This window comes from Mus musculus, chromosome 14, assembly GCF_000001635.26.
Source record: "Mus musculus strain C57BL/6J chromosome 14, GRCm38.p6 C57BL/6J".
In the NCBI taxonomy this organism is placed as follows: domain Eukaryota; kingdom Metazoa; phylum Chordata; class Mammalia; order Rodentia; family Muridae; genus Mus; species Mus musculus.
Genome location: NC_000080.6, coordinates 33,016,583 through 33,040,108, shown reverse-complemented (window position 1 = coordinate 33,040,108; position 23,526 = coordinate 33,016,583). Strand labels below are relative to the sequence as shown.

The 23,526-nt window shown below is 46.0% G+C and overlaps 1 protein-coding gene across 6 annotated transcripts in view; it reads left to right on the top strand.

Moving 5' to 3' along the window:
• Wdfy4 (WD repeat and FYVE domain containing 4) overlaps nucleotides 1–23,526 on the top strand; it is a 234,309-nt gene that overhangs the window by 153,747 nt on the left and 57,036 nt on the right. For 5 of the 6 annotated variants that reach the window (XM_011245119.3, XM_011245118.3, XM_006519277.4 and 2 more), the window contains 5 exons: nucleotides 1,371–1,552; nucleotides 11,014–11,162; nucleotides 16,681–16,801; nucleotides 19,779–19,864; nucleotides 21,505–21,567. In XM_011245119.3, coding sequence (XP_011243421.1) covers nucleotides 1,371–1,552; nucleotides 11,014–11,162; nucleotides 16,681–16,801; nucleotides 19,779–19,864; nucleotides 21,505–21,567 — 601 coding nt within the window. The remainder of the gene's footprint in view (nucleotides 1–1,370; nucleotides 1,553–11,013; nucleotides 11,163–16,680; nucleotides 16,802–19,778; nucleotides 19,865–21,504; nucleotides 21,568–23,526) is intronic. The other variant, NM_001146022.2, reaches the window with a different exon arrangement.

The window sequence follows — 23,526 nt, the reverse complement described above, 5'->3', positions numbered from 1 at the left end:
GATGGGCAGAACCTTTAGGTATCTATAACCTGGGCTTCCTAATATTGCCAGTACAGACCCTAATATGGCAGATCTCTTGCAAAAGAGTAATAAGGACCTTCTCAGATGCCAATCCTTTCAGAGTTATGCTCTGTTCAGATGACGAAGCCAGTGAGGACTGGCCCTGGGAGCAGCAGATACTTTTATCCTTCCAGATATAAGATTCCCAGGTTGCAAGGTTGTTAAAGAGCTGAGCTTTGGCACAAAGAAAATGGCTCATAGCTTTGCAGTATGACCAGCATGCCCTTTGCAGCCATGGGCACACTGGGAACACGTGAGTAGAGAAAGAGCAAGATGAGGACATCCATTCTGTCATCTGCTTAGCTTAGGTCCAGATGTCCTGGCTCTTGGAAAACAAATCAAGAAATGAACAGAAATGACGGCAAAGTTGCATTTTTGTTGTTGTTGCTGCTGCTGCTAAAGCCATTGTGTCTCTAAGCAGCAGAAGAGGAACTTATTGATAACGAAATAGCTACACAATGGAATACTTCTATACCTTTTAAATTGTTGGAAAAACTTTTAAGTGGATTGGGAAAGTACTTATGGCATAATCTTGGGTGAAAATTTGTAAATGCAACATTTACATTATGTTAAAAATCACATATACATATAGAAAGGATAGCAGAATTGTTTAGTCATTTTGTGAACAGTGCAGCTAAACACACTGAGGCAGAAAAGAGCTTGCTTTGTACTCAGGAAGGCCTGCTTCCCGTCCCCTCCAATTCAGTAGCCATATGGCCATGGGCAGAGTCTCAAGCCGTATTCAGATATTTTCATTTGCAAACTGAGGGTGAGATGCTGTAGCTGAGACAGGACTGTATAGACAGATGCTACCTCAGTGTCCAGCCCAGAGCACCTACTGGAGACTGAGACTTGTCATGCATTAGGGCACACAAGTGTCTTATTCTTTTTGTTCATCAGTGCACCATGGCATTTCTGATTCCTTTAAACAAAATATTGGGGCTTCTGTTATTTAGAACTATATCAATGACACCCTTGTAGAAGAGAGAATAAATGGGTTCAGAAGGAGCAAATCCTAGACAGACCTAAGGAGAGATGCTCCATTGATCAGTGAGAATGAATTCCAAAATGTTGCTTTGCATCCATTTGATAGCTATAGAGGAGCCAGGGCTAGGCACACCCAGTTGAACCAGCTTGCAGGTACATGAGCTATAACACAGGTCAGGTGGCGGTATTCCTTCTCAGAACCATGGAAGGGCACACTGACCACCTCTACACCAGAGCCTCACAGTTCCTCTCAGTGACAAAGGCTCATGTTGTATGCTTCCCATTGTGACGTCATGTGGCTCACACCAAGACAATGTGTCCAGTTTTCATGACTGCAGATGAGCTGACAACAGAGGAAGCTGAGAGCAGGCCGGATGAGGTGGGAGTGGATTGCACACAACTGACCTTCTTTCCTGCTTTGCATGAAAGCCTGCACTCAGAAGACTTCTTGGAATTGTGCCGGGAAAGACAAGTCATTTTACAAGAGCTTCTTGATGGAGAAAAGGTAATAAACACATTGGTAGAGTCTCGGTAATCCATTAAGACTGTCTGATGGCACAGAACTAGGATGACATCGCTCATATAGGGGATCTTCAATAATGTTCACACCTGCCTACTACATACAAAATAAGCAGAGGGGGCAGCCTCCTAATTTCCATGGTCTCCTATATGCCCTATGTCAAAACATCTACAAGATGAGACTCAAGCTAACAATGTGTTGTATAAAATGTCTTCTAAATGCTTAACCTGACCTTGTAGCAGTTCCTAGGCCTCCCACCAAAATCTGGCCACCCTGAAAGTACACCTACACCTGGAGGGGCACTATGCTTTGACACGCCCACCAGCATGCTCCCTGACCATCTCTCAGGCCTAGGAGTGCATGGGTTGAGTTGTGTGTAGTGTCATACATCTTCCAAAGGATTGCATGGAGAGGAAGTATGTGCCAGCCTTGGAGACAGGCCAGAGCTGGTGGGCACACAATTTGGGGTCCTATTGGGTGGTGTTTAGATGTCCCAGCATGGGCACAGGAATGTATATTAGCTTCAGATTGCTGCAACAAAATAATTAATAATTATAAAGACAAAAACTTGTTTAGGTCCAGAGTTCTAGAGTTCAAGACCAACATAAAGTGAAAATAAATAAATAACCAATAAAAATAAATAAGTATGGAAGAAACCCAGCCCTGCAATGCTCTGTTAGTTTTCCACTGCTAACATATGGACATATAACTTAGTGACTTGAAACAATGTGTAGTAACTTCCTGGGGAATCCAGCACTGTGGGGCTCTGCTGGTTCATGTAGAGCCTCAGAGTACAGGGATGCTGCCAGTGGCTGGGGAGCCTTCTGGAGGCTCTGGGAATCTATTCCTTTCCAGACTCATTCAGATGCTGGTGGACTTTGGTCCATGCCTCTGTGTGTGTGAGGGTTGATGGCTGTCAGCTGAGTCCTGCTTAACTTCTTGGGAAAGGCTTGCATTCCTCGCCCTGTGGTCCCCTCTCCCCATCTTCCTAGGCAGCAAGAGGCTTGTGTCAAAACTTTCTCTCTGGTGAATCTCTCTTCTTCTGCCTTACCCAGTCTTTGTCTTCTCTTCTGTGGCTCATCTCTGCTGGAATCCTATGCTGCTGGAGTCAGAGCTCACTTTGGCCTCACTAGATGATCCAGGAAGCTCCTTATTCTTCCAAGACCAACAAGGTGACATTTGGGGTTCAGCCTTTCCTGGGCACAACTGTGGATAAGCTCTGAGGTTTATAGACCCGGCCCAGAGGAATCCCAGTTCCAACCTCTTGCAGCTGACAGAAATCCTTGACACATTCCCTATGTCTGAGAGTCTTTCCTTTGTCATTGTACGGCTTTCTCAGGCACATGCATGTCCAGTGACAGCCTTCTTGGGGCCTCATTCTGATGGACTAGAATCCGGACTGTGTATAAGTAACTGCCTTTCCCATATGGAGGCAAGGCAAGCATCGGAGACTTCATCCTCCCTGGAGTTTTACTTAAGCTTCAGTCTTCCTTGGCTTCCCTGTCACACAGCAGGATGCTATCACAGTGCCCAGCAGGGGTCCCCAGAATGTGCCTGAATCCCAGCAGGGGTAGAAAGATGTGAAGAAGTTGAAACTGCCAGCTCCTACTTAGAGCTTGTGATCCTGTACCTGCAGGGAGAGGCTGGGTGCAGAGGAAGGAAATCCAACATCAGCAACCTGGAACTGGAAGCAAGTCTGTACAAGATGAGTCTCGCCCAGGCTGAGCACTGGTGCTTTGCAAGTGATGCTTGGATTCATTTCATAGGTTGTGCTTGAGTCTCCTGCATAGGTCACATGCATAGTCTCCAGGACATAGTTCCTGCTCTGTTGTGGCCTTAGCTCTGATCTATAATGACCTCATCCCCGGTCTACCAGAGTCTTATCACTGAAATTGGACTTTTGGCTACTTTATTGGATTCTTTTATCCACCTCCTCCCAAACTTTATCCCATCCTTCCGACCCCCCCAGGCAGGAGAGAAAGGTTGGAGAGGAAAGAGGGTGTTGATCTTGTCAGACTACTTCCTGCTGATTAGGGGCATTGAGTTTTTGGAGGCAAGACTGGTCTTTGTTGTCAGGATATCTCCAACCAGCAACCAGCAATCCAGCAAGCAGCAAACAGCACAGTGAGGAGCAGCAACGTCTGCCTCTCAGGGCCCGGGCATTTATATACCCTGTGAAGAGTCCCCAGAATTTCAAACGTGAACTATCTTCAGCTGGCAAAATGCCAGTGCACAAGACTAATATCATAGTCAGATGTTGGGGACAATAGGAAGTAGCCCCGTATCCCACACCTGGGATTAAAAACAAAAACATATTCCCCTAACAGACCTGGGTTTTGTTACGTTATGGGAAACGAATATTCTCATTACACACCATGGCCTCGGGCTCAGCATACTCTGACTTTATCTCTAGTCTGCCATGCCTGATCACTAGTGTATGGCGACCTTATTTCCGCTCATTCATGGTCTTATCCCTCATCCTCTGTGATGTTGCTTGGTCTACCATTGCTTTTGTCAAACGTGGAACTAGAGTTTGAGGTGGGATGTGTGGGTCTGGGGACTTCAGAATATGAACACACTCAAGCAAATATAAAGTTTGCCCCTGTCTTCACAGTACACCAGACCTCCCACATTTTCCAAATTTCCTAGAACAGGACATGGCAATGTAATCATGTTTGCATCTCAGAGTCTCCTTCTCCCCCCGCCCCCAATATCCTTTATTCTTATTCCTAGAGACCCCAGGGCATAAATTCCTTCTAGTGAACCTGGTGGTCTGTCTCTGCTGAGACCTTTGGAGTTGCAGAATCTATCCAAGACCCAGGGCTGTCACAGCCCTGGGACTCCGGGTGGCTTCAGCGGAACTCATTTCCTTGTGTGATCAACTGAGCCCTTGCTGCCTCCAGCAATACCTGGGACGGTAATTATTCTGTTACTCAGCGCTGCCTTTGCACCATTGATTAATGATTCCCAGAACTACAGCACATTTCTCTGCAAACAGCTCCATTTGCTGTTTGTGTGGTGGATTTAATGCATGTTAATTGTGGGCCCGTCAGTCACTCCATGCTGGGGGTAGTATGTCATACCCTCCCATGAAACTTCTGGATCCATCCAGGCTTAGAACTCCATTCCAGTGTTAGATTCTCTCTGCTGTTTGTTATTATCTTTGATTCCATGGCAAATTAAACAACTGAATTCTTTTTGCCTACAAACTGAATGCCAAATGCGACTTGGACTGTGATAGCCAGATCAAAGGGAGAAGTTTTTGCTCTGGACAGCATCGCTCACAAGCTCTTCCCAGGTGTTTTTAACGAAAGCTGCTTGCAGGAGGCTAACGAGGGTATTAACATTGTTGTTTCTGAACTGCCTGTTTGAGTGAATCACTAGGACTTGATAAAAAGCACAGCTGTCTACATCATCCCTGATAAATGCCTTCGAGGCCCTCTGCAACATACCTTTTATACAAAGTGATCCTTGAGTTGACCTATAACTTGCCTTCCTCATTTTTGTACATGCATAAGCTCATATATATGCATGCATACATATGTGCACATGTATGCATGTGCATGGCTGGCCCTTTTCCTAATTATACAGAAGTGCTTCTTTCACACACATATTTAACTATGTATGTATGTATGTATGTATGTATGTATGTATGTATATATGTATGTATGTATGTTAACCCTAATCCAGCCTTGGGATTACCTCTTTGTGACCTAGTCTCTCCCATGCAGCCTATGCTAGACATAGGCTTCACTGCACTTTCAAATGCCTGTCCTTTCCCATCTTAGCTGTACAGCGGCCTTGGTTAGACCATAAACCTCTTGAAGGCATGATTCCATTCCCTCTGTTTCTCCAGTGAGTGGGGCATTTGCTAATACTGCTGTGCAAGATTGAATGAATGAAGGAACCAATAGACAGGTGTATTCCAAGCAATACCCTTAGATCACATGAAACAGCTTTGCTCTCTGCCTAGTTGGTGTCCTTGGCTCACCTTCTTAACGAGTGTTCTTCATATCATCTACACCAGCATCTCCTAGGTGTGGTCTCAGAATGCTACTTCTAAGCCCCAACTCTGCACCTGCTAGAATGAAACTTTTAGAAAGTGGTCTGGGAGGATGAGGTTTGTGCAGCAGCCTTTAGGACTCAATGTTCTGCTGTTTCCAGGACATATCTCTTAGTTAGCTTTTTGTCACTGTTTCAAAACACTTGGGAAAAACAACTTTTAAAAAAAAGATTTACTTTAGTTTACATTTAGTAGAGGTGTTGGCTCTGCTGCATTCGGTTTGAGCTAAGGGAGAATATCATGGTGGCTGAAACACGTGGCAGGGATTGGTTGCTCACTGGTGACCAGGAAACACACACACACACACACACACACACACACACACACACACACAGAGAGAGAGAGAGAGAGAGAGAGAGAGAGAGAGAGAGAGAGAGCAGCCAGGCAAAGGAAAGGCCCAAAGTGACTCACTTTCTCCAACTAGAGCTCAGATCTCAGTAAGGCGTAAAATGACAAGTTCATCCGTGGATTAATACATTGATTAATTAGGCTAGATCCCTCATCATCCAGTCCCCTGACCATTATCCCATCAGCCAGCTGACCACCGAGCCTTAACACGGAGCCTTTGTAGTATTGCAATCTCAGCAGACCCTCAAATCCAGGTTTATAACACTCAGAGATCCTTGCTAGATACACTGTGGGTGAATTGCTAATACATATCCTCATTGACTGCGGGGGTGAGCGCTGTGCTTTGAACCATCTTTGGGATTTGTGGTATGTTTCACATTACACTGGAGTAGGCAAACAGTGTCAAAGTCACTGTCTTTCCACCTGGTCCCCAGAGCCTGCAGAGAGAGGAGGGAGGCTTGGCTTCATTGCTTCTGTGGAAATGGCACAGGTAGGCAGGCAGGGGGCGTTCCTGCTCCTTGTCTGGGAGAGAGTTCTTAAAGAGACCCAGCGCTGCTCTTCTTTGCCTTGCTGCTGCGTTGAGGCACTCAAACTTAGTGGAACCTATTGCTTTAGGATTCTTTGCTCTCATTCCTAGTGTGACTGAAGCTCAAGGTAATTGTGGTCCACTTAGAAAAAGTAGAGAGTTTTCTGGGGAACGAACCCAATTATGATTTTGGTAGCCTGTCCCTTTTTGGTAGTTTTAATTTAGTTTTTCTCAGCAATATTTTTGAAAATTAAGTATATAATTAAACCCTCATAACCTCAGAGGCTGTCAATAGATTCTACCACCTGTGAAGCAAATAAAATAAAATAAAATAAAGCATTGTGTCTGAACTGAGCTCTTGTTCTTGCAGACTCCAATCTGTCCATTCTTCCCTAGACAACACAGTATAGCGGTGTAGACAGTGCTGGCATGATATTAAGTATTATAAATCATCTAAAGATGATTTAAAGCAATAGGAGAGACAGAAGGGACTGGAGTATCTGTGAAATTTGGTGACAGTGGACACAGGTTCTAGAAGTGTCCCCAAGGATATCAAGGGATGATTGTCCCTGAACTGTTCGCTAGTCCTAATAGCATGAACTGAGGGCCCAGGAAAGAGTTACATTGTTCACCTGAAACAGAAGAGAGAAAATAGACGTGGGCCTCTCCAATGATGGCTGCTTCCACTGACCCGTCTGGGCCTCAGCCTTTCCATCTACACACTTTAGTGCCGCACAAGATTATAGACTAGTTATGCTACCGACAGCTTCCCTTGCCCTTCCTAGACACATCACTGAGATCTGGCTTTGGGGCCATGTGTTCTTACAAGCTGACACTCCGTGACTCCGGTTGTTGTTGTCCCTCGTGTTTTATCTCCAGCCTCTCCGGCTTTCCAGACAACCTGTTGGTCACCACCATCCGCAGATGGAGGGATATTTACTTTCTTAGTTATCCACCCACTGGGAATGACCATACATCATCTAGCAGGTCTTTAAAAAGTTCTCCTGGAGAAGCAAAAGTTCCCCTTGTCTGAAGTGATCGATAGCATCAAGGCATGAGGGATTTCTTAGTCATGAGTAAACACGGATGGAGCCCTCTCAGGGCTCATTTAAATGGAAGAGCAGGTAATAGTTCACTTGGGCTCGTTTTCTAGATTTTAAAATGCCATTTCTTTTCTAGCAGAATCAATTTTTAAGCTATTAACCCAGCTCTCTTTAGACATTTTTCTTGTGGTTTGGTTTATTCTGGTTGTTACTTAAGCCTCCCAAAGGGAAGCATCAGATCAGACTGTGGCATGTGAGCCAAAGCCCCGCTGCCGGAACTGTGGAGGGTTTAATGGGGATGGCATCGAGGGAAGGGGAGATGTTCTAGGGGTGCCTATGCCAGGGCTGGTGCTGTGGCTTCAGGTGTCACCTTATGAACTTGGGGATGGGACCTCCAAATTTTACCTGTAAAAGATACAGGGAAAAAAAATAGTTGAAGCAGCCTGGCATAACTCTAGGTTATCAGTCTGTATTGTGATACTATACTAAAGGACTTGAAGCTTAGTGCTTTATGAAGAAAAGAGATTTCTTTAGGTTTATGAGTCTGAATGGCTGGAGGCTCGTATGCGGTGATTATCTTCTAAATGACAGAGTCTCAGGGTGACACAGGGCATCATGTAAGATAAAGGGAGTATGTGTGAATGTGTGTCTTTCTTCTGATATTCTTTTAAGGAAAACACCCAGTCTTAGAGGCTTCACCCTGATGATATTCTTTATATACTACTATACTACATATTATAAGTATACAATAAATATACCACACATGCGAGGGAATCCAAAAGGCCCTCCTTTATACCCTCTTACCTCACAATGGGCATTAGACTGAGTTCTTGGAAAATATAGTCAAACTGGATTCAAGTTGTAGCACCTTCCTAACAACGGTGGCAAGGCATAAATTTAGTGCTGATTTACAAGGGAGCAATTGGCAATAGCTATGGGAATTTAAAACATCCTCACCCCGAACCTCCAGTCTTGTTAATAGAACTTTATTCCTCTGCTGTACCCACCAATTCACAATGAGTTTGGCAGCTCTGGTATGCCAAATATTTGAAAGCAATTTAATCTATAAAAGATTGGTCAAATATCCTGCAACATAGTAAAAATCAGACAAGTCTACAGGAGGTCATTAGGAAGGGGCCCTGCAGTGGGCTGCAGACTAGCTGTAACAAGGTAACTGTGTGAAACATGGCACTTATGTAAAGACAGAAAAGTGTAAAGAAAGCCCAGAGGGGCTTGCATTCAGAAGGCCTTTGTGAGGCAGCCAGACATCCCCTGATTCCTAGCCTGGTTCCCCTCTAATCTTTGTAAACTCACTGTAAGATGAAACATCCCCAAACCTCATTGCACCGAATCCACCAAACTAAACCACTGGGTCCATTAAACTCCTGAATCCACCAAACCTAACCATTGAGTCCACCAAATAGCAAACTGATTGAATCTACGGTGAAGCCCTAACTGCCTTTTCCAAAGGCCTCATCAGCTCAGGCTGTTTGCAGGAACTGAACCTCAGCTCTGGCTTTGCTGATACAAACCACATTCAAACCACAGTGCTTGTGACCGTGGCTTACTTATCTAGTTCTAGAGATGGGGTTTATAGTGCAGCCTGGCTTCAAACAAGCCTTGCAACTAATCCTCCTGGTTTAGAATCCCAAGTACTGGGAATACAGACACATGTCACATTCAGCCTTTAGATCATTCCCCAACTTACACACACACCCCACAGACACACACATGCACACACCCACACACACACACACCACAGACACACACACCACAGACTCACACTCCACACACATATCACATCACTTACCCACCCCCCCAACACACACACTACACACTCACATACCGCACACTCATACCACACACACACTACACACATACTTGGGTCAATCTCACCCAGACACCCCTGCCCCTTCACACTTTAGTGCTGGCATTATAGGTGTGTGTCACCCTTGCCTTTCAGTTTTGCATTTGTAAGGATGGAAATACTTGGAGACAATATGGACGCTGGCCTTATTCTTAGTCCCTTTGGTTTTCATTCATTATTTATTCATTCTTGCTGGAATGTAAGTCATTGCATTGTCACAGGTCAGAATCCTTGGAAAGCAAGCTGGAATCTCCATGTGGCTATGCTCTCAGGGAGTATTTTGGAGTGGGGAAGTCAGAGCTGACCCAGGATGGTTGTAATGCAGAGCTAATCACACCCAAACAGTGGCTCTGAATTGAGGCAAAGGGGCTCTAGTCTCATGATTCATGTTGGCCTGTTGTTGAGGGCAACTTGTCACTGGCGCCCCGGGTGCTCTCTGTCAGTGAAGGAGTGTGGCCTGCGGTCCAGGAGCAAGGTTCTACATGGACAATGAACATTCAATACCCATGCTTGCCTTGGCTTTACAGAGACAGCAGTACCAATCTTACACTTGTTTTGAACATACCTTGGTTCTACTCCTGGCTCAGCTATTCATTGGCTATTACCTGGGCAAGTTTTTGTCCCCAGTAAAACTTGTCTTGATATGAACTGGGGAATGCTTTGTTTGTCGTGGAGCTTAACAGAAGAGAAACAACTTTGACATGCTTAGGAACCACAGCAGTGAGTCCCAAGTGGTACATCTACAAAACACTCCCCAGCATAAGGCTCAGGAAATGTGGCAGAAGAAGGGGGCAGAGAGATTGTAAGAGGCAGAGAATCAGGGAATTTGTTGTGGTATGTGTCTCCTAGGAAGGGCCAGAAGATACTCCTAGAAAGTTCACCAACATGATGACCTAAACATTATCCAACAAGGACAAGGACAATAGATGTGCTAATGGGGATAGGAGAAAGCAAACGAGGCTCAATCCTACACAAAGAACTGCTGGCAACTAAGGACTGCTGAGAACAGGAGAAATAGTCTCCTGTTGGAGCACACCAAGTGGTTATTCAATACCAAATTATCAGCCCTGAAAACATACTTAAAAGTAACATTACACAGACTGCATAATTACACAGGTTGTATTTAAAAATATGTATGCATAAATGTATGCATGCGCATGTGTGCATGTGAGTGTGTGTGTGTGTAAAACAATAATTAATAGCAATAGAAGTCTTGAATTTGAAAAAGAGTAAGGAGGGATATATCAGAGGATTTGGAGGGATGAAAGGGAAGGGAGAAATGGTGTAATGATACATATGTATATGTTAAATACATATATATATATATATATATATATATATATATATATATATATATATATATTAAATGACACCCAGATGGATTGATAAGAATGGTTGTGTCCATATGTAGATTAAAAACTACATGGGATGATGGTATCACTGTGCCACATGGGCTGTGGTTGAGATTGTGTAGCCTGCCATTCTTGCAAGCCACTACCACTGACAGTTCCAACTGTCCTGTGAGTTCTTCATAAAAATCACGGGCGTGGCGTGTTTCCCAGGCACGCGGTCTGACTTTGGCACCCTCTCTCCCTCCAGGTGTCACAGAAGGTCCCCATGGTGATTGTGCAGGGCCACCTGGTCTCAGAGGGGATCCTGCTCTTTGGCCAGCATCACTTCTACATCTGTGAGAACTTTACTCTGTCTCCTACAGGCGATGTCTACTGCACCCACCACTGCTTATCCAAGTGAGTTCTCCACTTCCCCCAGCAGATTCCCCCAAGCCCTGCCTACTTCTGGTTTCCTCTTCTCCCCTTCCTACTGGTTATCATAGGCTTAGAGCCATGGAATAAAATAGATGACTCTCCAAAGACAGCCTATGGGCTGGGTAGCAACATGGCAGCCCTGTATGTCTCCCCTGCCAGGCCATGTGTCTTAGTACTTGAGGACCTTCCCTCAGGTTACTTGGATAACAGACTTCAGTCACATCAGGGTATGTATTCAACGACTCACTGACTGCCCACTGTTCTTATGAGATAGTGGCTGCTGCCCAAGTCACTGGAATGACATGGGCTACACAGACAGGCTTCTTGGCAAAGAGGTCAGAGCACACTATCATTCTGGAACAAAGCATACATGATACAGGGGCTCTTCTGTTACCATAGCTGGGAGACATCCTGACTGATGAAGGAAGGGAGAGCTGCCTGATGATATGGCTAGAATCTAATAAGGCCGAGGTTTGGACAGTACTTTTCCAACAATTATCCGGGTAGGGTGGCACATGGGTTATCCCCAACACTCAGGAGGCTGGGACACGGAGATGCCAAGTGTGAGGCCAGCAAGAGCTACAAGTGAGAATCCTATCTCAAGAAAAAACAATGCGAAGTGACCAAGTGAGGAAACGATGTCTTCTGTCTTTTCCACAACTAGTAGCAGACATCATCAGCAGAAAAACCTTAAGGCCTCTCTGTAATGATAGATGTTTGCTCTTTTGGAGTTCAGCCAGCTCCTACTGACTAGTACTCCACAGAGTACTGTGCTCTGTGCTCATGAAGGACAACCATCCGAAGTCAGACCGATAGTGTTTTGCAGTTGTCAAATTGTGTGTTTTCTCATGGTCTTTGTTCTTGATAGATGGAGAGTTTTTCACTGTGGTCTGCCATGGTTCCTCTGGTGACAGAGCAACTTCTTAGTCTAGTGACTTTCAAAGTGGCTTACTCCAGAGTCACCCAGAAGGATCATTAGCACACAGACTTCTAGGCTCTACCCTTTCTGTAGTTTCTAATTTGGTAGGTCTGGTGGGATCTGATATTTTGCCAGCTCCTAGCTCAGGCTGATTCTACCAGTCATCGGGGACTATATACTTCGAAAGCCATTGTTTACAGATGTTGGCAAAGAATTCCGTCTTGACCTGTCAGTGGTAAGAGTTTTAACTCCCAGCTATCGTGATTTCAGGAAGCCGGAGTTAAAGGGTATGTGCAAGAGTGTTTGCCAGCCCACCCTGTTTAGATTACGGTTGAAATTTGCTTTATTATACTTACTGACATCCTCTCTTGCTAATTTCCATCTTTTATTCATACCAAAATCTCTCCCGTTGTTACAAGTCTTTGATGATTTTCCAAAGCTGGAGGAGCATAATTAATACTTGGCACACTCATTCCATCTTCTCACTCATGTTTTATTGATACTGATCAATACGGACACTGGGTCCGCAGGCTGGCCTTTCTTTGCTGATGAAAGCTCTCTGCTCTTTCTATTGCTCAGCATGCCCGTGTAACGACATGCACAACCCATTGCTTCTAACTTCACTTGGGCTTGGATTAAGCTAGCCTTAGATAAGATGTTATTGATCAGCTACACTTTGTTTTAATCATCAAGTCGTCTATCCCTGCACTTGTAATATAAGCCCAGTGGTTGGACACTTGACTTATAATGGCAAGAGTGATTTCCCTTGTCTGGAAATGTACTTTCTAAAACTCGGGTAGAATGGAAATGACTGACTACCTTGGGATATCTCCAGGGAATTGCCTGGGTATTTTTAGTCACCCCAAGGAAGTGTTTGTTAATCAGACAGTCACTGCCCCCACCAGCCTTCTCTAAGACCTGAGAAAGTGCTAAGAGAGAAGCAGCGATCCCAGCCAGGCTCCCAGATCCTGTGAGATCAATGGGAATTGGGCTGTATTTTGACCATGGAGACTAAAGAAGGTACATAAATAAGCCTGTTAAAAATAAAGCTGAACCAACCCTGAAATGCTTCTCTAAAAGCCATCGAGTTGAGCATAGCTGAGCATTAGACCTTGGAAGAAGCTTGCTGCTGCACCATAAAAATATCTCCAATCAAGTCCAAGAACACTAAATGCGCTCGAAGTGACTGGACTTAGGCATGTACTGCAGAGGTGGAGAAGGTCCAGAGAAGCTTGGCTCTCAGTGGCACTGGGCTCTCTCCTCAGTGCAATGTTTAGTGGCTGTATTAGTTTGTTAGGGCTGTCAAGAATTTGGTGGCTTGCAAGGATCACAGAATTTTAAACTTACGCAGCCTTACAGGCTAAAAGGATGGGTCAGGGTGTCAGCAGCACTTCCTCAGCTGCTCAAGGGGAGAAGCCTTTCTCTTTCCCCTCAGCTTCTGGTGTCTGGGCTATCCTTGGAATTCCTTGGCTTGTATATAGACACACCGGCCAGCTATACAAATGTCTTCTTTCTCAGGGTTCACAAGTACCCTTCTATGATGTCATCAGTTATATTGGTTTAGGGCCCACTCCAGTGACTTGGTTTTAGCTTGAAGGCTTCTATAGACGACCCACTTTCAAATAAAGTCACATTGTGACATAAACCTATCTCTTTAGGAAGTCACAGTTCTACCCTAAACAGTGGGTGGCATCTATGGGAACCTTGGAGATCAGGTATGGAACACTCACTTCCTGTCCGTGGATTGTTGGGCATCAATTCTCTGTTGAGTTCAATTCTGCAGTTACTACGCATCCACCATGTGTGTGCATGGTGGTGGCTCCACAGCTACAGTGACACGATATCTCTAAAATGTTTAGATCCCTGAGAGATTCCAGCTACACACTACCACTATCATTCTTACAAAATTAAATGACTTCAAATAGAGGCCAACTGAAGTGTATTTTGTTTTGAAGCCTACTTCAGCTGTTGAAAACTAGGCCGGTCAGCATCACAGCCATCATTTACCTGACTTAGTGGGTTTTCCTGATATAATTATTAAAATCTATATTAAAGCAACTCTAGACAATTTGATATGGGGAGGTGATTGCCCGGAAGTAGAACTCTGAGCAGCATCCTCCTAATAATGAGCTAGGATCAACCTGCTCCTTCCCTCCCGTTAACCTTGGATGTCTGAGCGCTGATCTATCTTGATTTACTTAGCAGGATATGTAAGAATGATTATCTAGAGCACCCAGTGACACCTGTATAAATGCTGCATGTAGCCAGCCTCAACTTGGATGTCTATCAGTGAACTCAACAATGACATAGTTTAACTTTTCTGAGGATCCGTGGCTGCTCGTTCTGTCCTATGTAGTTACACAGACCAAGAGGCATGAGAAAAACATGGCTGCTTCTTTTCGCCCCAAAGCCCCATGTTCTAGTACAGGCTACCCATGGTTCACTTGTATCAGTTGTGGGGCCTAAGGCATGGGGTAAACTAAAGTGAAGGAGCTGGAAAAGGCTCCGCAACAACTCTGAGGAGAGCTTCCAAGGACACTGCTGAGTGACACTGCTGAGTTTAAGAGTCAAGAGGACCTGGGTTTGATGCAATAGCAAACTGCAACCTTTGGGGAAGTCTTGCCTCTGGAAAGCAGCTTCCAGGTTTATAGCTGGAAAGGAACACGGTGCATGCATGGGGAGACTCATTTAGGAACAAAATAAACAGTGGATGTGGGAGTTCTGGGCAGCTAGGGAGCATGGCGGTCACTTAGCAAGCATCCACAAGGCTCAGGGGAAGACAAGGGAACAGAGGCCATGAGTAGAGGCTGCCTTCACCCAGCCTGCATAGGAGATGCTGGACAACTCTGTGAAGGAGCTAAGGTGTAGAGAGTGCTTTCTGTAGTTCTCATAGCAGGAGCCTATGGAGCACAAGAAAGATTAGCACTCGCTCGTCATTCCCACCAGACCTTGGCCTGAATGCTGTTTAGCTTAAGCAAAGGGTGGGAGGTGGAATAATCACCACTGCCCCCCCCACTCCCCGTGAAAGTCAGAAATACTTGGAAACAACTCAACTTCCACCCAGCGGTGGCTCTAGTAATGCACAGTGGGCTCCAGCCCGCAACAGCCTCCTGGCCAAGGCTTCCAAAACCAAAACCACATTTTCTCTTTGATTAGCCCTACAGCAATGCGTCTCTGAGCAGAGGGGCCACCAGGAGGGGTAGCAAAGAGCCTAAGTTTGTGTCCTTGAAGACATCTGTATAAGGAGCTACCCAAAGAGTCCAGATTTCCACCCTGTCCTACAGGGACCTTCAGCTGGATGGGAAACTCCAAGCTCTGTGTAGTATGGAACCTGGGCCACCAGGGTCTAGACCAGAACCCCCCACCAGGTCTGTGAGAACGTGACTCTCAGCCACAGAGTGGTGGCATGGGACCTCATGGGTGACTCTAGGGCTAGCACCAGGAGGAGATGAAACAGTTTCCCTGCCTCCACTCCCCTCCCTCATATCCACACCTTGGCAAGGGCTCCTTCACCTCTGGCCTCTCTAGTCCTCTGATTAGGACATAAATGTGTTAGGGCAAGTGCCATTTATCTGGGAGGGAAATGTTATCAGAATATTCAGAATGTTTGCGGTGGTATACACAGAGTTTGAGATAAAATAGAATCTAAATAAATACAAATATACTGGCCACATGGCCTAGCTACTCATAAATGGATCTGTCTATAAAGAGAGTTAATTTTATTTCCCAAGACCCCATCTGTGTGAGTACTGAGTACACCTCAAGTACACAGAACATTCTCTTTGGAAATGAGTATTCAGACATATCTGAGGTTCTCTGCCCCCTCCACTTCCTTCCAAGGAGAGAGGCTTGCTCTGAACCCTTTGATGGAAATCCCTTTCCAGATCATCTTCTATGTCCTACAGGCTACCCCTCCATGTTGGAAGAGGTGAGACTTAAGTCATGCAAGTCTCTACTCTGCTCTTTGGTAGGATACTGCTTGCCCTCTAAGGCCTAACTTTGGAAAGTTTAGAAGATGATCAACGCCCTTCTCTCAACAAAGCCTGCATCTTGCAAACCAAATGAATTCTTGTATCTGTTTTTTTTTTCCTGCCATGAGATTATACCATGTCTTCTAATTCACTGGCTCTCTGTCTTACGACAGGTACATCAACAATTCTGGGTGGTCTATCTCATGACAGGTGTATCCAACCACTCTGGGTGGTCTCTCTCAACAGCTTGCAGGGTAGATTGGAGGACATGGGTCTAAAGTACCATAGATCCATGTGGTGTAACAAATTTGCAGACTTCTGAACCTAGGGAGTTTTCTCACATACCCACCCCCTGCACCCTGGGTCAACATGACTCTTCACCCATTGGGCTAGCTCTCTGCCTACTCTTCAAGGGCAGAACTGAGTAGATATGGGAAGCCATCAGCTCATCAAATCAGCAGAGCAGTTGGCATAACTACAGCCCTTTTCCAGGGTAGCTCTGAAAACTGTGGGGCCAGGAGAGGGGAGTAACTGGGGCGGGGGGAGACTGTAAGTACCTTCTTCGATGGATGTCCACGTGTGTACACATCATATCTTATTTCCTTTTCAGTATCAGTGACCCCTTCATTTTCAACATGTGCAGCAAAGACCGGTCCTCTGACCATTACTCCTGCCAGCGCCATGCCTACAGTGACCTCAGAGAGCTCCGGCAGGCCCGCTTTCTCCTTCAGGTTAGTTGAGGGGTCCTGACCCACCCAGGGTATAAGGAGGTGGTCTGCTTATCATGACACAGGTGAACCAGGAGTCATCAGACATATGTCTCTGTGATCCCTCTTGGCTCCTATTAATAGCTCAGGACTCTTGTGGAGAAACCTTGACTATTACTTCCCTGGGCTTCATCTGGATCCCAGAGGACTTGGAGCTCTGGCAATCTCAACAGGCTCTCCAGCCAAGGCAAAAACTGCTGGGTTATTCTAGCTCACCGAGTCTTCTGGGAGTCAGCATCTTCTTTGTGATATAAAGCTAGGTTGAAGCTTTAGGAATCGTGGGCATCACGGAGAGCTTGTGACCCAGAGGCATCCTGAATACATGTCACCAGTCCCCTCCTGACTTCCCCCAGAGCTTGCCTGGCTCTGAGCTTCTCATTATCTCCCAGGCCAAACGAGTTAGGGACTGGATGGCTGTTCCCTCTGACACATCTCCCAGAGCCTCCCCACTTCTTACAATGGCGTCCTAGGTTCTAATCAGAGATGGAGAGGCTCCTGTAAGGGAATGGGTTCAGCCATGAGATCCTGCGCAATGTTCTGCGTAGAACATTCCATTTAGAAGCATCACCTGCAGCATGGGTAGGAGGAAGAGCTCTGGACCCCAGTGGTGTACACCCCAAAATTCCTCCGTGAGTCTAACTCAGCAAGGACAGGGCTGCCTCCCCAAGCCTTCAAGGTAGCTTCAAGACACAGGAAGATCCCCCTTTGCTTCCCAAGGGCAACACATTTCTATGCCCTCTCTATCCTGTTTTAGCTCCTGAATAAATGACACAGAGACGTGGTATATTTTATTAACAAGCTGAAAGCCCTGTTAACTGGGTAGGTTTTCATCAGTCTAACCCGACTGTGTTAGCTTGGCCACTTCCCAGTCAGGTGATCCTTTACATGTATTCTGAGTCTTGCTCAGGCTCTCTCTAATCCATGTGTGTCTTCATGATGACTCCTGTTCTCTCCATCCATTCTTCTCTTCCCCTCCTCTCTCAATTGTCTCTTTGGATTCGTCTGACTGGGATCAGAAGCCCTGCCTTCCCTCTTTCCTCTGCCCAGTTATTGGCTGAATCAGCTCTTTATTAGCCAATCAGAGGGGATGGAAAACAACTTTTACCTAACATTGAGACCAGAGATACTTGACCATGCCGACTCCCAGACTGCAACCAGATGTCTGGGCATAGACATCAGCATCCGAATACACAGTGCACAAACCCATCCCAACAGGAGAGGGCCAGGGTTCATCCCTCTCTGCAGTTTCTGGGATACTTCCCAAGGACAGAAAGGGGCACTACTTGACTTGGAAGAACCTACTAAGGGCTCCTTGGATCTGTGGCTTCATTTGGGCTATGTGGAACACTTTAATTCTTCTTGAAAGCCTCTTGCAGGAGCCTTGTTATTCCCTAAAGTTTGAAGCTCGGGAAGATCTTCCGGGGGAGTAAATTCTAGAGTTCTAGCTATCCCGCTGGCCCCAACTGCTTTTTCTCCACTGTTGCTGCTTTTACCTGAAGGCTTTCCTGCTATTTTTCCTGATCCTGAGCTCTTTCTAAAGGACATGGCAAATGTGAGGACGCAGAGTAAGGAAGAAGTCCCCACCAGGAAGATGCCAGGCAAGGTAGCTGGCCCTGGAGAGCCCTTGATCACTTCTCCAAGCCATCTCACCCTCGGTCATGGCAGCCATGCCTTGCCCTTTCCACACCGTGCACACAGCACTGAGCACATACTGGATGCACAGTGGATGGCTGGTCCCTTCCTAAGCTTCTACACTTGTCTTGCGGGTTACACTCACAACTTAGCGTCACTGCGAGTGTGTTTCCTCCTTCCTGGAAAATGGCTTCCAGGTGGTTGTTTCTGGGTGGTTGTGAAGGTCAGTGGAAGAGTATCCATGTCTCCAGTGAACAGGGTATTTGAGAGAGAAACACTGATTATCCAGTTCTGGGTTCTTCCAGGAGAGTTAGAGCTTGTCACTTAAAGGATCTGAGTAAGCTGTATCTTCTAGGGATCAGATCTCACTGTCTGTCTTGTGTATGTTTCTCTTTGTAGAGAAAAGCCTCCTACATCCTTATATGTCGTGGTACAAAGGGACTCGGAGGTACCCATGTAAATCCACTCTTGCTGGGATTTGGGGGCAGGAAAACCTTACTGATTACCAGGAGAAGCAGGTGGTGTTCATTGCTGGGTACCTAACTAACCATAGATCTAAGTCTCTGACTTTAGCCCTCCTTGTCCAGGCCTCAGACTCCCTGGTTCTCCTCCCACCCCCGAGAATTCTCCGTCCATGATGCCATGTCATCCCCAAGGCTCCTCCCACATCTGGAATTGTGGGATTCCTTCTTTCAAGTCTATTATATGAATAGCTTGGAAGAGAAGGAAAGGAGAGGGAGGGAGGGAGGGAGAGAGAGAGAGAGAGAGAGAGAGAGAGAGAGAGAGAGAGAGAGAGAGAGAGAGAAGAAAATGGCCAAAGGAAAAGTTAAAAAAAAACAACATGTAAAGTTGATTCACGCATCGCAGTGTAGTCACACCAGAATGGCTGCAGGAAATGGGTGTGGGGAGCACTCCATCATCTGACATCCACAGATGAGCAGAGCATTGTGCCCAGCTGGAAACTCATCCCTACTCCGTAGCTTCTGAGGGTTTCTGGTGAAATGAGTCCTACTTTAAACCTATGACCCAGAAATGGCATGCAACTTGACTGTGCAACTGAGCATGCTCTCTTTGTGGGCTCTTCACCTATCTACAAACAAAGCCTTCACTTTCTGCTTCATCTGCACATGTTATTATCAGAGCCCTATTCACCCATCACCAAGGTTTTCACTCCTAGAGAGAGGTTTGTGCTAACCATAAGGGCTTCCTACCACAGAAACCCATGTGCCCAGTCTCTGCTTGCTCTGATACCCAGGAGTACCTCAGTCTGGGAGTCAGCACTCATAATAATAGGAGTTTCTCTGTATAGGATATTGCCCTGGAGATCTTCTTCCAAAACGGGTATTCCAAGCTCTTAGTCTTCTATAACAGCGACCGGAGTAAAGCCTTGAAAAGGTAAGGACTGGCAAAAGCTCCTTTCAAAGCTACAATCCTGAATGGTGACCAGAGAAGCGAGGGATCCTAGCCCTATTCTGTGCAAGTGTCCCCAACCCGTAGCAAGCAGAATTTAGGTGAGGCACAAAGTACTTTCTGACTTTTGGAACAAAGTACAAACCAAACCAGAGGAGCCTGTTTGGGGCAGCGGGGGCAGAGACTGAAGGGAGGAAGCTGTGCTGACACAGGCTTTTTAAGAAGCTGGTGTGCAATGGACCTGCCAGAATATTTTGGCTGTATTTTCTAATTTTCCAAATCTTTCTTTTTTGGCTTAATCTTTCTTTTGCATTCCAATTTTAGTCATCCCGATCTCATATTTCACTGGAAGAACCCCTGAAGCACTGATTCCCATGTGCACGCTGAAGCATCTTCTCTAAGAGAAGCCTGCTGCCCTGCTCCAGCCCCCTTCTCTTCTCCAAGTAGATGAGTCAATCTAAGCAATGGCAGCCAGCATCTGGATTCTTGACACGCAGAGTTATTTATTTCTATCGTTACTTGAAGTCATGGAGAAGTGGACAGTCCCACAGAGAAACTAGAGAAAGTCAGGGTTTTGGTCACCAGCGGAGCACACAGAGGCAGGGGCCAGGGAGAGCAGGTGACCTCTGACCCCCTGACATGGGGGAACTTCCAGCTTTGTTTTCCTAGTGGCTCTGGCTGGTAAGTGACCCCAGGGCTAGTTGCCACCTTCAGGGCTCAGTGTGTGAATGGAGGACAACATGGCACAGGTTTGTGCCTGCCAGGAACACCCATTTTGGCTCCTCTGCCTTCTAAAACAGTCTGGGCACCTCCCGCTGTCTGAACAGGCTGAGCAGACATGCTGTGTTTAAGCTGCCTCATGACCTTTCAGCAATGTAGGATTTCCTTTCTGCCACCCCAGTGGTGTGTTTGAGACAACCAGGTTCTAAGGGGATGGTTTATTTGAGGTCACATGTTGGAGGTGCCCGTGCTTGACCAGTTGGCCTCATTACTCTGGACCTGTTGCTCAACAGTGCATCATGCTAACAGCATGAGGCAAAGGTGTCACCTCATGGCAGGGAAGCAAACAGGAGCAAGAGGTGGCAGCTTGGGCGCCACAGTCCCTTAAGACTTGGCCTAACCATGACCTAAAGACCTTCATTCTGTCCCATCTCCCCACAGTTCTGCCACATTCCCATAGCAGCACCCTGGGAACCAAGCCTTTCCACAGGGCCGGTGAAGAGCATGTCAGATTCAAATGTTACCCAGAGCTTGGGCAGTGGAGATGGCCTAATGGAAGCTCTAATGCAGTGTGTACTCTAGGAGACCTAAGATAACCTTTGAACCCACAATGACACACAGGAATACTTGTCAAATTGGTCATGGAAATGTAAGGTGCTTAGGTCCCCCACAAAAGACCCCCAAACCCTTTGATTCAGTAAGTATTGTTGCTATCAGTAGACCTAAAATGGGTGATGCAAGAGGCTGCTAAAGGAGTGGGTACCTCAGAGGCGCCCAAGGCCCTGTGGTCAGCATGGAATAAGGGACATGGATAGGGGATATGGAACTACCAGGTCTGAGGATGTTTCTGCTGCTGGTGGGAGGTCCGTGACTCTGCTGATGAAACTATTTCTCTTTTTATTTAGCTTTAGCACTTTTCAACCCAGCTTGAAAGGGAAAGGCACCACAGAGGACCCCTTCAACCTAAGGTAAGGTCGGTTCAGAGGCGTGCTTTCTCTTCAACCACCCGCTCTGGAGCTATGCAAAGGGCACATTGGTTTGTTTGCAAGTTCCTTTCCAACCTGACCTACAAGTATCCCCTGCCACAGGGGGACTAACTCCAGTACAGCCTGAACCAGGCCTTGTGGAAGGGGTGTGCACAGCCATGAGGGTTTCTGCATGTTCAGAAACTAGATCAAGATAGGATCAGCTTATTTTTTTTTAATAAAATCTGAAACTCTCCAAAAGCTGAATCTATGAGTACCAATGGAATGTCACAAGTAGAAATGTCTGTGTGTTACCTCAGGTGACACATGGGTCACAGTCCTGGCAGGCATACTGAAAGTATTGCCTAAAACGTTCTCCAAGATTTGTGTAGAGGATGCATGCAAAGCAACCATTGAGCCTGCTGACAGACCAACATGAATTTCTTGGTGAGACTTAGGTCCCAGACCTAAGACACTTCATTATGTATATGCAGATATCAAAACTCCCAAACTATCTGAAATTTGGACATTTCTGGTTCTAAGCATTTTGAATAAGGGATACAAAGTATAGTGGCCAGGGCATGAGTTAGAAAGGAACCTAAAAGCCTAGTATGTGGGTCATCCTGCTGGGCATAGCATGTGTTCTGTCCCCAAATAGGCATCTCCTCTACAGGAGCCCAGTTCCTTGAAATGCCAACCCAGAATCAGTAAACATTGTTATTTCTGGTGGGAATGAGAATAGGGAAATGGGGACCGGTTTTATCCAGGAGTATGTGTGGGCAGGGCACTTGTCATCCCAGGAATAGTATGTAGTAACTTTGTGTTAAGGATGGATGGGTCTGACCTATTTATTCAAAGTATTGGTAGCTTGTGATATGTGGTGTCTGGGGCTCAACGAATTGACAAGCGAAACAATGCCACACTCCCTTTTTCTTGTTGAATTTATTCTATTCTCATGAGGAGGAACACATCTCCATTTAGTCTGAGAAACAAAAGGAGTGGCGAGGGGTTAAAAAGGAAAACAAACTTGAGTTAAGACTTGGTCAGTGACAGATCCATCATCCTAGAGAGGACCAGGAAGGAACTTTGCTGGAACTAGGGAGCAGAACTGCATCCCTACAGGGAGCTAGCTTGGTTAGCCTAGCAAAGGCTGCTATGTGTGGCCTTTAGGCACTCGATAGGAAGAGATAAAGAGGCTTGCTGGTGAGACTATAAAATCCTAGGGGAATCTTGGTCATGGTGCTATTTTTATGAATACCTGGGAGGTAGGGGATGAGGGACAACAGAGGAAGGACAGACCAGACTTATGTTTGAGAAGAATTACCTTGGCAATTAGGTCAGGTATGTCAGGGGTAAAAGGAGAGACTGGTGCGAAGCCTGCTGCAATGACCCGGGGCTACTGATACTGGTAGTGGGTAAAAGCCAGCAGATGAGATATGATTAGTCAGACTGTGGATGTGTGCTAAAGATACGGCGATTGGATTTGATAACTAGTGTGGGGTGTTCGTGAGAGGGAACGAAGACTTAGAGAAAGTGGAAGGTTTAGACCTGAGTAGTTGGGAAATGACGTGAAGACAGCTAGAATGGGGGGCAGTAGGTGCTGCGTATTTGGAGCTTTGTTTGGGACACATGACTTTAGAGATATCTGTGACACTTTCAGGAGGGCCAGGGACAACATCCAGTAGAGATCATTGTCTACCCTCAGAGCTTTCAGGTCATTTTCACTGTAAGTTGTCATCAGCCACCCAAATGAATGAATAGAAGCAAAAGAGAGGGCTCATTACCTCATGTGCCTGAAGAAAAAAAACAAAACAAACAAAAAGCCAAAAAGCAGACACACCACCACAGCTCATCATCATGTGTAGCTGGCTTTTTAGGCTCATGAAAGTCTCCTAGAAGCTGTAGCTGTCTTCCAAGCAAGGACTTCCCCAGACAGTCCTGTTCCAGCCAGGATTTACGAAC